This window comes from Dipteris shenzhenensis, chromosome 32, assembly GCF_047967505.1.
Source record: "Dipteris shenzhenensis isolate YYH24624 ecotype China chromosome 32, Dip_SZ_1.0, whole genome shotgun sequence".
Lineage (NCBI taxonomy): Eukaryota > Viridiplantae > Streptophyta > Polypodiopsida > Gleicheniales > Dipteridaceae > Dipteris > Dipteris shenzhenensis.
In genome coordinates, this window is record NC_141627.1 from 43,530,743 (window position 1) to 43,546,378 (window position 15,636).

Sequence of the window (15,636 nt, forward strand, 5' to 3'; positions counted from 1 at the left end):
AGGAAAAAAATCTATTACTGATGAGCTGAGAAGAAAGGGGAAGGGAAGAGAGGCTTACTGTCGGAGTGCGTCTATAGACGCATCTGATTAGCGCATCTATAGATGCGTCTAATAGAGCGGCTGTCTATGTCTGCAAAACAGGCTAGACGTGCGTTTAGACGCGCCTGTAGACGTGCTTTTAGATGCGCTCTGAGATGCGCCTATAGACGTGCTCCGACAGCCGAGATTTCTAAAAAGTAGAAAAGGACATTGCACCCGACACACAAACATGACACTGATACCCAGATCATGCACTTCTTGGATACGAGAAAGTATAAATCTAAAGAGAGCAAACTTCCAAACAAGATCAACTGCAAAAGGACTTACTTGGATAGAGGTATGGAAGGTTCTTCTTCTTTTTCAAAGTTGCTTCTCCTCCTTGTTTGTCCTCCTCTCCTTTAAGCTTAGAAGTAAGTGTGGGTGCCTTCCTCTTAAGTGTAAGCTTGGAAGTAAGTATGGGAGCCTTCCTCTCAAGCATCGAAATTGTGGATCTGCTAATAAGGAAGGAAGCAAGCCGCGCGAAGTATAAGTAATGTGAAGAAAAGCAAAGCGAGCGCACTAAAAGCAGGTTTAAAAGCCGCGTCTATAATCGCATCTAATGGCGCTTCTATAGGTGCATCTAAATACATAGAGTAGATGCACCTTTAGATGCACCTTTAGATGCGACTATAGATGCGCTGTTAGACGTGACTGTAGATGCGCCACAGAGTTTAAATTAAACATTTGAAGAAAGCAAATTTGGTGGGTTGTTTGTTTGTAGGATGTCTTCATCTTCAACAAGTAGCTCCAGTGAGGATGAAACCCTCCGTATCCACCATCGCGAAATGTGGTTGGAGCAAAAAATCAAATGTTTGTGTGATCGATGTCGAGGAAACATGTATTGTGCACGTAGTATTACACTCAATCATATCTCAAAGTATGGAGAATGGGATGTGACCGTAAACAGAGTAAGGGTTTGTAAGTCTTTTCCTTCTCTCTCTGATCCTTTCCTACCTAGCACACTCCATCCAGACTGCAACCTGCCTGAAGACTACTACCACATCCAGATCTCTAGGTTACCTAGAGTAGTGCAGAGTTCAAGCTAGTGAAAGAGCAAGAGATTCACCAGTGCAACTCCAACAGCATAGAAAAGAAAAAAAAAGGTCAGAATTCTAGATTGTTTTCAAAGTTTTTTGACATATATTTCTTCCATCCATTGGATTTTTTATGTCCAAATGTCTTCATTTAGCTCCACCCTTCTTGTTACATATTCAATTGATACTGTCCAAGAATGTGGTAAATCACCTCGGAGATGGATATGAATAGAACCTAGAAATTTGCAACAAAATGCGAGGAGAGTGGTTTATACATCTCTAGGTAGCCCATATCGCATTTTGCTGCAAATTCCTATTGTTGACACATTCCTCATGAAAAGCTTCACTCAGCTCTAGCCTTTCTCTTGCATATCAAATCATACTATCCAGGAATTAATGAGATGAACCTAGTGTTTGATTTGACATGCATATCAACAGAACTGGAGAATTTGTAACAAAATGCGAGGAGAGTGCTTTATATTTTCCAAATGGTCCCCCATCGCATTTTCCTGCAAATTCCTGTGTCTCTTTTGGTTCTCACTTCTACCTCATTGTTTTGCTATCTTTGGCCCTGTGGAATTCTTCCTTGATGATGAGAAATGTTTTTGCTTTGGAATAGTTGACTCCCAAGCCCCACCTTTCAAGAGGAAGCTGGACTTTTTTGCTGCTATTATTAGACCACAGCAATCTCTAGGTGAGTCATGAGAGCTCATGAAGGAATTATCTGGTGATATCCTATGCATTCACTGATTGCATATGTTAGCATATAGAATTCAATGTATATAAATTTTGGAACAAGCAAAAGGAAGAGACTAGAGCAGAATGCTGATTCTTCCATCACAAAACAAAAGGAACCAGAAGAGGACAAGTCTCCAGATTGCTCCTATTTGAGTTTCTTCACAAATGCAAGGCTCAGAGTAACTTCAACATATACCACAGTATTTTCAACATGGAGTTCACAATGAGCTCTGTACTGGAGCATCACAAAGATTTTCTTTCAGACCATTGGGATACCTTCAAAGAACTGATAGAGGCAGGAAGAATTGTGGAAGGTGAAAAGGTTTTTGTGCATATAAATCATATTGTCTCCATTGACAGGCTGAGGTACCATGTGAATAGAAGATTTGACATCCTGCCTGATCAATATAAATTCAACTGTAACTTGCACACCAGAAAGTGCAGAGTGCTTGAGGAAACCATGGCATTCCTTATGTACATTGTCTTCAGTCAGGACTCTTTGGATGAACAAGGGCAGGAGACTGAAGAAGAAGACACATCTGAAGCAGAGGAAAAAGAGGATGTTTCTTGGTAACAAAAATGGCAGAGCAAGACGAGGGGATGCATATCACAATGGAAGAATGGGAGTATGCTAGGGGATGCATGAGCAAGGTCGGTATATAGAATGTTATGCATAAGTTAGGAGCTTTCAATAATTTAGATTGCTTATTTAATTGATTTTTTCTTGGTGTAGTGCACTATGTTCAATGCTATATGGTGTGAGGGCAAGCATTTTCGAACACAATAGATTGATGATAAGAGAAACACACAAGATTGCGGCGTCATTGCTAGCTTTGAGGGAGCCAATGGAGCCATGGATGATTATTGTGGCATAATCCAAGATATTATTATGCTTGACTTTCGACGCTTCTTTGTGTATGTTTTGGATGTAAAGTGGTTTAAGGACGTGGTGGAAAGAGGCCCTAATGCAACAATCAAACGCCATGCAAGTGGCTTTGTAACTATTGACTCCACAAAGTTTTGTCAAGGTAGGAAGGACACACTAGTACTACCGCAACAATGTGAACAGGTACTGTGCACACATAAAAAAATACTCGCTTTTAAATATTTGATGCAAGAAAAATAACATGATTATATTTGTGTTTGAATTATGATGTACACCAAAATCTCACTTTCTGTATTCTCTGGTTTGCATCTATCTATGCGTCTAAATGCGCGTTTGAGTCTTAGTGTAAATGCACAAATAAATGCGCTAATACACGTGCATATAGATGAGCTGATAAACACGATGTTAGACGGGCCCGTATTTTCTCAGTTTAGACGTGCAAGTAGACGTGTAAATTTATGCACAAATAGACGAGTGTTTAGATGCGCCCGTAATTCCTCTACTAAAGCAATGCCTATAGACGTGCTCGCTATTTTGCGCATCTACCAAGCGCGTCTATAGTTGCTTTGTGTTGTTGTGAGACGAGCTTATAAATGCTCTACAGAATTCAAGAAAATAAAATTTGTGTGGTTGAACAGAATGCTGTGTATGCTATGTGGTTGCAAGAATTGCATTTCTACAGTGTGCAATTCAATTCTTACAGCCAACCACATTTTAATTTACGTGATTCCACGCACATCTATAGTCGATGATTACAATTCCGAATAAAACATTACAATTTAGTTCACAAGGCATTCATTGATAGAACATTGCACAAGGAAATTGAATGCCAAAAAAATAGGAGTGTATATTAATTCATAGCCCAAAAAGTGCTTGTATATACATATAGCACAAAGCCAAGCCACCTATGGCGAGGAGTGTATATATGGGTCTTAGCATGGGAAGGTGACAAAAGGCATTGTCTAGGACATTTACTGCTTTTAGTGGTATAGAATACCTATTTGAAACCTTAAAAATTTATTGCAATGATAAAATGTGCTTTTGGACTCTTGCAATATTGTTACAAGTCCATTAAAGAACATTGATATTTAAAAATTTTCATATATTAAGGTACATAATTTATGCTATAAGTAATGTGCTATGTGCTTTCACAAAGCACAAAAAGCATGTCACCTAAGCATGCTTAGACCCATATAAGAGAGGTATGAAGCCAAGCCAATGGCTTCAAGTAACAAAAAGAGTAGCTAGCACTGATTCTAGCACTACTTCTATGACTAATCTAAGTCATCCGCGTCCTCACTCCCTTCTTCATCGCCTCCTTCCTCCTCAGTATCCTTGCCTTCTTCCTCCTGAATATCCCCAAGGGCTGTAAAGGAGGAACAACATGTATCAATGTATGAAAAATCAAATCTTTATTTATAACATTGACATTATTTAAGTACTTTTAAATACCTAGGGGGGTGCTCTAGTAGCTCGGATATACTACTCTTTAGTAAAATCAACCCCTCATCATAGAAGTGCCTCCATGTATATCGTTTGTGATGTCCACGATGGTAGGATGTCTTTACAGTAGGATTAGGGTATCTTCCCATGATATCAAGCTACAAGATGACACAATTTGCGGAGGGGTTAGTACAAAGAAACAAACTCCTAATAAACCACATAAACACAATATAATTTGAGGTCGATACTTACAAATTAGGCCTGCCTGCTCCAAAATGCATGTTTCCATATTGCTCCATCTGGATCCTTCGTGCCAGCTCCATGTGCTGCAAACGCTGGGGTCCTCTTTCGCTGCCTTCATTGCTTTCTTCCACTCATGCTTATGAGTGGTGTGGGACTGGCCCCTTGGTGGTTGACCTCCCTCTCGCCTAGCAATCTCGGGGGGACGAGCATTTTTCGAGCAAAAACGTACGAGCGATCTGAGCAGTGGACCTTTAGTTAAGTCTAATTTGATACCTTCAATATATATATTTTTTCAATAAACATCATGTACAAAAAAATAAAGTAAAAATAATATTTCTTCCAAACAATTTATAGTCAAATGGTCTAGAATCTCAGGAAGATTGAATTGAGAGACATGGATAGATTTCTATAAAAGGACCATTCAAACACACCAAAAGGTCACCGAAAACTATAGTGTGGTGAGTAATACATTGTTCATACACAACTCTTAAAGAAGCTGTGGGCAACAAAATACTGTTTACATACATATAGCTATATTGTGTCAAGCAAATGACTATCAAAATGCACCCAAAAAGTCAACACAAGCTACAATGGTCATACAATATTTGTATGCACCTATGCAAGTTCCTTTGATATAACCACAAGTAGAGATAAACACCCTTCTTAGCAAGCAGGTAGAGCTTGGTAGAGTTCTTGCCTACTTAGTGCAGATTGGTGAATGAACATGTGTATCTTCTCATCTAGACCCAAGTATTGCATATAAATGTAATACAGATGTTTGCATGGGATATATCTGTTTTGCCCTTGAGAATGGCCCATAAAGTCCAGACATGTGCATGATGGGAATACTGAAACCACAACATTGTACTTGCTCCCTTTTCTACGTGATCCTGGAGTGGAAACTAGGTACCCCACATGCTCTCTAGGGACAACTATATTAACATTGTGAACAACACATTCCAAGGAAATAGACTTAGCTATCCTTGTTCTCATTTCACATGTCACCTCAGTTACCCATTCCACAACCATGCCATCCCTTGTGCTCGGTCTACTTGTTAAATCAGCAGATTTGGCCCTAGTGCATTGCTTTTTTAATCTAAATCCTCCAGCTACTAATAACCTCATTTCTTCCTCATCCAGGCTTGTCCCCTTCTCAATAGGCCACTCCCTTGGCACCTCAGGTGGTTTTCCTTCAATGCAATTTGATGGTGTCCATGTGTGGTCCATGTTATCCCCACAAAACCAAATCAATTGCCTTCGAATGCCTGCTTTGGTGTTGATTCTCCCAAAAAAGCTAGGTGCAGGAACACCTCTCTTTCCCGTCCTACCCTTGTGATCTATCAATTTGTGGCATTTGATTCCTTTGTCCTCTAAGTATCCTTGACATCTCACCTCACTACTTGCATTAGTTCTTCTTATAGCCCACATAGTCTTGTGTACTACCTCTTCTTCAACATATTGATTTGTTTTCAAGATTGGTGTGGTATTTTGTTTTCTCTTTCTTGGCTGATTTACATACTCATATTCTGGACGATGTGAATCATTTGCATACACTGCTTCTGAGAAAGATTTTGACCGCTTCCTTCTCACAGTCTTCAAATCACCCATACAATCTTGACCTCCAATAGTTGCATCCACCTTGCTAGCCACCTCATTACTGAGATCAATGAACTTGCATGAGTTGCTCCCTATGTCCCCATAAGAGTGCCTTCGAGATAGCTTTTCCAAACTAGGTCCACAACCCAAGTGTAGTCCCTTTAGATATTCTGTGTATCTTGCAGTTTGCAGCAAAGCACCCGTCATATCTGTCTCACAAGCATTTTTTAGTGTGACATATTTCACTCCGTCATTCGATGCCAACCAACTTCCATGGACTGACTCTACAAGGTTGGCTCTAGGAACTAAAAACTGGTCAGATCAAGGTCAGATCCCTCCATGCCCTGTGTGTGCCACAACATAGATTAGTTTCCAATAATCAAAAAACAATAAAGTTGTGAATGAAATAACAATAGACCTACCTTGAGAATGTATTCTCCCCAATGAGCCACTCTTGCATGCCACCACACAATCCGTGTTTCTAAAATGGAGATGTCCTTCTTATGTGCATGATGCTTGAACCACGAACGGAGGTTTTTCAACTCGATGTCCGCAGCTTCTTGAGATGGAGCATTCTTCCACTGTCTACACCTTAGCTTGAACTCCTCACGATCAAATGATGGAAGGAACTTAGCATGGTTTTCCAAGCTTTGCTCCCAATGGAATAAGCAAGATCTCTCTTTTTCTTTGAGCACCTTATTGGCATCACCATTGAATACCATTCTAATTGCATGCCAATTTGCTTGTGCCTCATCAGCCATAAACCCTTTAAATTGAGGCTTTGGGAATCCCTCCTTCTCCATGACTCTATTTAACATTTCCCAAAAAAGGATCTGGGCTTCTGTATCCTCAACCTTGAAATCCCCAATAGCAATAGTTTGTAGCTCTTGAACAAAAGGGTTGTAAACATGGCATGCCATTGTATTCCAATCATGCATACGTTTGACAAAATCAAAGCAAACCCAGCACGATCCTAACTCTCCACCTGGCCTCATCTTGTTCACTAGATCAACACCACTACCATGTCCCTTGGTAGACATCTTGAAAACATGACATCTTTCAAAAGAAGAAAATTCAAGTTGTCCAGGGAACACCATGCTCTGAAAATAATCATATACACACTTTCTTTTCAGTTGTAAAAGAGCATCATAACCATCTGCAAAGGATCCACTTTCAATTTGGGCCTCCCTTTTCCAACGTGCGAGCCTACAGTTAAGAACATGTAGCATCAAAATCCCATTACTTATTTTTCATAAAAACTTGAGTACTTTTAATCACATTAAGAGGACAAGTATGCACATACCTTCTCTTGTCCAAAGTTGGGGTAATCTTCTCTAGTAATGATGTCAATTCAGCATCACTCATGGCTTTCGGATCATCTTGAATGATGGCATCCAATATTATTTTTTTTGCTAATGTTTTTTGCAAGGCTTTAGGTCTTCCCATCCCATCTCTTTGTATGAGCTTAGTCAACCTAGCCTTAACTTTCTTCACAGCACCTCTAGAACTTCCTTCACCAACGGGATGCAAATGATACCCTGAGTGTATAACACACCTCTTAAATTGTGTATCACCCTTGGGGTGTGGGTAACATACGAATAGCCTACATGGGCACTCTTGCTCGCAGAAAGGACGAGCACCACAATGCAAACACTTAAGAGTACTATTTTCGCCAACATATGATCTTTGAGGACACACTCATGAAAGTCTCCCTTGCCAATGCTTCTCATTGGCCTCTTTGGTTCTCTCCAAGTGAGGACAAAATATGTTTTTGCATTGTAGATGCCCACCACATCTTCGAATTCTAACTAAACCATCAAATCCTGTCATATTACTTGTTATATCATCCGTCCAAACATGGCTGTCGTATTTGGTTTCTGTCCCCTCAGCACGGTTAGGGAGGTCCGAAGCGGGAAGCTCAAACAAAATATTGCCATCATACTTTACTGGAAGTGCATCAACTTCTTGTATTGTTGTTACAATGTCCATAGCTTTTTTGAGTGCACTTCTTGCAGGAAGGTTTTTCAAGAGAGGAACCAAACTCATAGTCTTATCGGATTGTTCATCTACTTGTTTTTTATCCGACACTTCCTTACTGATTTCTGTCAAAAGCTTTACACCTCTAACAATGAAGGTGGTTCCAAACTGAGTGTCAAGATGAAACAAGGACTCCTCACCTACAAAGGGAACCTCAAAGGACAAGTCGTCACACTTGCTATCAAGTAGTTGATGCAAAGAGATTGAGCTCGGTGAAAGTCCAAATGCTAAGTGAAGGTATTCCCTACTAATGCGTGCAACACCATTAGTTGTTGCGACTTGCAGTGTCTTCGACCTATTGTCATTGGACACAATTGCAAAATCCATGGAGCTTGTGGAACACAATCTCCCTACCAGTGTTGAGATCTATTGCAAGCAAATGAGGCACAAGTGAGCAAGCATGTGAGCAACAGTAGTTCACGCACTTGTCTCCTTTTGAACTCTATACTGACCAACTCTGCACTTGTAGTGCAAAAGCATAGAAAGAGGCCATCATTGTTCTTTGATACTAAATCAGCTAGACGATCAAACTCATAATATAACCACATTCATTGCCACCGCCACGTCCCAAGCACACAAGTCCTTGTAACCGCCAATTCAGAAGAATCTACTCATATAATCAATTCACAACATTCAGTCTGACCGCCCACGTTCCAAGCACTCAAGTTGGCACCCCATTTATCATTCATTGAAACTTTCTCTGGGATGGAGAGGATGGGGAGTCATAAAAGAGCCATGTTACTCAAGGTTGATTTTTCCAAGGCTAATGCACACGAAAAAGAACCACTACAAATTAGTTTCGCTGGCGAAACTATATTAGCAGATGCAACTAGCTCAAAGAATGGATGGGAGGTGCTGACGGAAGCTTGGATGGAGGGTTTGTCAATTTCACTACACTAGCAATCTTCAAGTTTATGGGAGCTGTTGCTTATATATATCTCTTACAATTTCGGCAATGAAAAATATCAAAATGTCAGTACTTTACTTTAAACAATGGAAAACATCATCTTTAGGATATCTCTTACAATTTCGACAATGAAAAATATCAAAATGTTAGTACTTTACTTTAAACAATGGAAAACATCATCTTTAGGATACCTTTGCCGAAGAGGCCTTAAATGGGTGTGTATCCCTAGTCTAATTTTTATTCTAAAAACAATCATACCAAAGGATGGAATAGTTGCGAGAGAAAAATCATGGACATGATGCCATCATTAGATCTAATGAAATAATAGAGCTCAAGAAGGTTAATGGATTGAAGGTGGTAGGAAAGAGTAAAGACATCGCCGGTGAAACACTATTGGAAGCCATTTCATTTGGAGTTCACAACTATAGTTTCACTGGCGAAACTAAACGGGGCAGAAAAAGGGGCTTAGCGAAGGAGGAAGGTCGAAGGGAAATGGAGAGGGAGAGGGAGAAGGGGAGGCAGAGGCAGAGAAGTGAAGACTAGTTTCGTTGGCGAAACTAGTTGGTGAAACTAGTTACTAGTTTCGGAAACTAGTTTCGCCAGTGAAACTAGTGAAGTAGTTTTGGAAACTAGTTTCGCCAGCGAAACTAGTCAAGACTAGTTTCGACTACCCTAGGATGACACCTCCTCCGCCGCCTTTATCTCCGCCTACACCTCTATCTCCTCCAAACACCTACAAACGCCCACGCCTACGCCTACGCCTCTATCTCCACCTACGCCTACGCCTTTATCTCCGCCTACGCCTTCAAAAGCCTCTGTCTCGACCTTTATCTCCGTCTTTATCTTCGCCTCCAAACTAGTTTCCGAATCTAGTTTCGCCGGCGAAACTAGTTTCCTTCACTAGTTTCGCCAGCGAAACTAGTTTCCGAAACTAGTTTCGCTGGCGAAACTAGTGAAGGAAACTAGTTTCACTGGCGAAACTAGTTTCCGAAACTAGAAGGAAACTAGTTTCCTAAACTAGTTTCGCTGGCAAAACTAGTGAAGACTAGTTTCGCCGGCGAAACTAGTGAAGACTAGTTTCGCCGGCGAAACTAGTTTTCGAAACTAGTTTCGTCGGTGATGGCCTGACTGCTTACACCCTGTACACTATTACCTGCTTTGTGGTATGGAACATGAAGGCAATATCAAGAGGTGAATTGTGACTATCCATTGCCTAGCAAATAGATAGATTGGTTGCTCTTGCCTCATAAAACTATGAGAGAGGAGAGAGAGGAAGCTATCCAAGCAATCTGTGGAGGGATTGCTTATGTACCTCCATCCAACAAGGAGGAAAAGCTTGGGGTCTAAGTTGTGGATGTCCACCCAAAAACAACGAAAAGTAGGGGGCTCCAAGCAGTTTTCGAAACTAGTTTCGCCGGCGAAACTAGTTTCGAAAACTAGTTTCGCTGGCGAAACTAGTCTTCACTAGTTTCGCCGGCGAAACTAGTCTTTCGCCAGCGAAACTAGTTTCGCCGGCGCCAGCGAAACTAGTTTAGGAAACTAGTTTCCTTCTAGTTTCGGAAACTAGTTTCGCCAGCGAAACTAGTTTCCTTCACTAGTTTCGCCCTCGCCCTCGCCCTCGCGTCGCCCCACTCCGCTCTCAAGACCTCCAGCTCCTGCTTCCTTGGACTGGCTCCGGCCCCTTCGTCCTCCACGAGTTCGGAGATCCCATGGATTGGGCCGTCCGCCTCTGCTGTCTCCCTCGCCTCTGCTGTCACCGCCTACCGCTTCTCCTACACCATGGCTGCCCTCGCTTCTCTCTTCTGGCTCTGGGCTCCCATGTGGTCCGCTGCTTTCCGCAGCTGCCATCTTCGCCTTCGTTTTCCCCACGCAGGTGCTCCTCCTTCTCTTCACGATTCTTCTCTCGTGCCTCCGATTGCCTCAATCATGCACTATGACTGCAATTGAGCCTTTTCGCAGGTGTTTGGCGGGCCAAAGTTCTCGCCGTAAAGTCCGTTCGGCAGTCATTCCCTCGGCCTGCTGACACTCCCTTGCAAGAGTTTTTCCGTAATCTCAGGCCATCTCGATCATCATTACGTATATTGATCGGGGATGACAGCCCGGCACGTCTACAGGTTGGCATCAGTTAGTCTTATTCGTAGAGGAGAATTATCTGCCCAACTATCTAGAGCACCTTTCCCCTGATTTCGGGAAAGATCGACTTCAAATCAAGGCCATTCGGCTTTTACGAGTTACCCCTCTTCCCAAGTTTCGCTGGCGAAACTAGTGAAGACTAGTTTCGCTAGCGAAACTAGTCTTCACTAGTTTCGGAAACCTTTATCTCCTCCACCTTTATCTCCTTTATCTCCTCGACCTTTATCTCCAAAGCTTTATCTCCGCCTGCGTCAAACCTTTATCTCCTCGACCTTATCTCCAAAGCTTTATCTCCGCCTCCAAAACTTTATCTCCGCCTCCTCGACCTTTATCTCCGCCTCCAAACGCCTCCGTCTCGACCTTTATCTTCGCCTTTATATCCGCCTCCGTCTCGACCCTCTGCCGCCATCCCTTCCCCTCCTGGAACATCTCCGCCATTTCTTCCCCTCCTTGAACATCTCGCGAGGATTTTGCCGCTCGAGAACTGCTGGGAGCTTCCCCCCATCTTCTTCGAGGCAAAATTTTGGAGCAGGCGTAAGTCTTCAAAGCTTTGCAGTAAAATTGCAGTTTGCTTCTCGATTTCGGTCTCCAAGTCGGAAATTTTGAATCGAAAAAGCTGAGTGTCGCCTCTGCTTCTTTGCCATCCCTGCTGCAGTCGTGGGCTTCTCTTGCTCCCAACCTCGCTTGTCGGTCTCCCTTCCTTCCTTGAATTGGATGCTTTTTTGGCAATTTTTTGTTTGCCAATACCTCGTACTCAGACACATTCACCACCATGGTAGACATGGCTCCGACGTCCAGAGTCTCCACGTAATGTCCTAACTCGTTGATGTCAATCTACTATCGACGGGCGCACTTCATAATCGGAGAACTGCTAGAGAAATCGCATACTTAGAGAAACACGAGGCCTTCGTTGGGCACACGACAAGAGCAATACAGAGATAGAATCATGCTAAATTACAGATTTAAACGATTCATCACGAGTCATACGAAGCGCGTGCATCTTGGGGAAAAGACTTGGCAAGGGTGGTGAAACAACGTGCAAAGCAGGAGATGGATGGGGAAAATGATCTAAAGAGAGCGAGAAGCTGGAATGAGGACTAAGGACGAAACAAAGAGCTATAGAGAGAGAGAGAGAGAAAGAGAGAGACAAAAGGACAGACAGACACAGACAGAGAGAGAGAGAGATAGGGAGGGGGGTACCAAAGGTGTGAGGATAGGAGGGATGGAGGAGGTGGGTTGTGGTGAATTGAGCTGAAGAGAATGGATTGGGTTGGATTGGGAGGAGGAGAAGGTCTGAGAGTGGGAGTGAGAGAGAGATGTGTACCGGTAAGTTGTTGCTTTTTCAAAATGATACTGCTTTTCTTCCGGCTCAAGAATCTCCCTCTTGAAAGCCGATAGTCGACACGCCCCATGTGTAGTCCTTGGGATTGCAATTGGAGGACGGATGCTCGTTCGAAAGCAGGATTGGGGAGGGATTGGAGGATGGTATGCTTGTTTTAAGGTCATTTTCTAGTTCGGCTCTCTATGAGGATGCCCTTACTTTTCTCCATGACTCTTTTAGCGCATGCGTTGCTCCTATCCTCTCTTCCTCCTGCCCCTCCCCCCTCCCCAAGCACCACCTTGTCGCTGCCCCGCTCTCTCCCCCCATGTTTTCTCTGCCTGCGCCCTCCTTTCCCTACAGCTACTCTTCGAATCGCTCTCTCGGCATTCTTGGGCCGCACTCGGATTGCTGACGGACCAACGAGTGATCTAGGGATTTGTTTTGCAACTGTGATACAATACAAGACCCGTTTTGAACCTATACTTAGACTTTGTTTTATGAAGCTATTTGTTGTGAGCATTCATTGGTTTGTTTGGGGTAGAGTCATTTGGACAGTATGTTGCTATTATCCCTATCTTTGGTTTGAAGGGGGTGTTAGGAGGCAAAACCTTGATAAGGTTCAAATACTTTGGAGAGAATGTCGAATGTTGTAGATGGAGTACTTGGTAATTTATGCTCCCCACGTTATTCAAATACTTCTCGATTATTCTCGGCTATGGTTTCGCCAGCGAAAGTATGATCTTGTCTTCTTCACACAGTGCTAGTTATAGTTGAAGGGAGCCTCACTCATAACACGAAATGTTTATTCTTAACTTGCATTTTGTTATCAGAATAATGTATTAAGGAACTCCATTTTTTTTAATCATTTAAAAGAAGTTTCCTTTGGCAAAACTATGAATGGCATTTTTATTTAATCATTTGAAAGATGGTTACACTCTGTCATTTTTCATTTAATCATTTCAAAGATGGTTTCACTATGTCATTTATTTGTTTTTCTTCTTGTGTAGGTGAGCTTATTGAAAGTTGTGCAACAAATGCCTCCAGTAAGTTTGGTTTCTTTTTCTTTTTCTAGTTGCATTTCACCTTTGCATTTTTGCAAATCTTGTAATTGAGTTCTTCGAACGTGTAGAGAAAGAAACGTGATGTGTCTAGTCCTATCACAAGAAAAGGTGGTAAAAGGAAGAAGCAAGAGTCAGAGGTCAAGAATGAACTGAAGGAGCTTGAGCAAGTTGACATTGAAAATGATATTGAGGATCCTGGGGACAACAAGGATAAAACTATAGATGATCCATCCAACAAAGTAGGAGTTAAAGATGATGTGGAGGATATCATTCCAGAGTGTGTTGAGAGACCTTCAGGTGCAGATATTTTAGAGCTTCTTACAGTAACTAAAGAAATTCCACCTCCTCGAATTCCCTTGTGTCGTTGTCTCATAAACCTAGTTGTGCGTCAAATTAGGAATGATTTGACCATTTTGAAAAGAGCATTTGAAACAGAGGGATACATTCCGACCAAAGGATCTTTTATTCTATCTATCAAAATGCCTGATGGGTCTTCCAAGGATGTTGATGATGTCACAAGAGAACGTTGGGACAAGAATTGGAGCTTAGTTAATGATGAGTTTGAATCAGAGATAATTGGCACACCATGGAGCTTTCTATCAAACAAAATGTTCTTCGTGTGGGAAGGAAATCATCGTACGGCATCTTGGATGGAAAGCATAGAAGAGCTTTACACAAATATCAAGTCTAGACACATTAGAGTGCAAGCTCAAATTATTGAACCGGAAGCAAAGGATGAGCTTAAGCTTGTTGCTGCTCTACAAAGATTTAACTTGTAAGCTTTGTTGTTTATGTTTACTATATTGCGCAAGAGGGTTGGATTATTTGAATAATCCTTGAGATGGTAAGTGCTTGTAAATGAAACCAATTTTGATCCATTTAAGTCAATGGTTGCAGGCTTAATGAAGATGCAATTGTTGTTACTAATCTCAAGGATTATTTGTACCACACAAGCACACTCGTATCCTGTGATGCTCAATATTTTACTCAGGATTTTAGTGAGGAGGAGAAAAAAGCTATTGAGTTGGCAAGACAGAAAGAGGTTGGAAGTGGACGAAGGGTGTGGTATCCCCTCACCCAAACTATTCTTGGGAGGATGGTATTTGCTGTAAGTATTAGTTCTTTAGTTTATATATTTTGCTTTGTGTTCCAATAACATTATGATGAGATTATTTGTTTATGTTGAAAGGGGAAATGGAAATCAGATTTTGAGGCTCAATGCAAGAAATTGCATTCTTCCATGCCAAAGGATGAGAGAGAGTCCAAGATTCATGAGATTAAGAAGACTGTGGGAGCAACATATCGAAGAAAAATTACACGGGTAAGTTTTCAATTTACCAAATTTTGTATTTATAGATCACAAATTTGAATTTGTAGTCCACAAAATTCTACGTTTTATATCTCAGATATTTGAATTTATAGTTTGCAAATTTGAATTTATAGTTTTCAAATTCTAATTTTACAACTCATAAACCACAATATATGATTTGAAAATTATAAATCTATAGTTACAACTTGCAAATTTTTAGTTTGTACTTTGAAAACCTTAATATATGCTTTGTTGTGTGTATCAAAGTCTCTTCTAAAACTTTACTATTTGGCAGATGCTTTCAATAGTCAATCCTTCCCATGGCAAGGAGTGGTTTAATATCCTTTGGAATTTACCATTTGAGGATACATCAATGAAGATCACTTTGGAGAAGCTTTACCAAGTATCAATTGCAACCTGTTCCAAGGCAAAGCAACTATCTATTCTTTCTCTTCTTGGTGCAGATGACAATCTAAAGGAGAGTTATGGGATGCCTATGACTGACCATGGTTTCATACCTTGGCTTGCAAAAGAAGTATGGATGGACCATGTGTTGGCAGATGCTGGGCGATTGCTTGACCAAGTGATGAAATCATCAAGCATTGAGGGTGCAGCTACACTTCCAGACAGTCCTTCTATTCTGGAATACTTTGATGGCATTATAGTGAGACACAGGCCTTTTTTGTTTGAGCCATTAGCTTCATTGATGACAATTGCTGTTGTTCCATCCAAGCAAGTTGATCTTACAAATGCCAGCAGACGATTGGTTTACAGGTGCGTTTTGGCTTTCGTTTTCAATGGAAAGATATCTTTGTAATACCTTGCATTCTCTTATATTATCCTAAAAATC

At 41.4% G+C, this 15,636-nt stretch overlaps 1 protein-coding gene across 1 annotated transcript; it reads left to right on the forward strand.

Moving 5' to 3' along the window:
• The first annotated feature begins 10,732 nt into the window (after positions 1-10,732).
• Positions 10,733-14,633, forward strand: LOC147880802 (uncharacterized). Its single transcript, XM_087370667.1, has 4 exons — positions 10,733-10,835; positions 10,922-11,076; positions 13,546-14,252; positions 14,375-14,633. The coding sequence occupies exons 1-4, from the start codon at positions 10,742-10,744 to the stop codon at positions 14,631-14,633; spliced, it is 1,215 nt and encodes a 404-aa protein (XP_087226793.1). The 5' UTR covers positions 10,733-10,741.
• Positions 14,634-15,636: the final 1,003 nt, after the last annotated feature.

Coding starts and splice junctions, on each gene's coding strand:
- LOC147880802 (XM_087370667.1), top strand. CDS start 10,742: ATGGCTGCCCTCGCTTCTCTCTTCTGGCTCTGGGCTCCCATGTGGTCC. Junction 11,077..13,545: donor ACAGCCCGGCACGTCTACAG/GTTGGCATCAGT, acceptor TCGAACGTGTAG/AGAAAGAAACGTGATGTGTC. Junction 14,253..14,374: donor GCTCTACAAAGATTTAACTT/GTAAGCTTTGTT, acceptor CAATGGTTGCAG/GCTTAATGAAGATGCAATTG.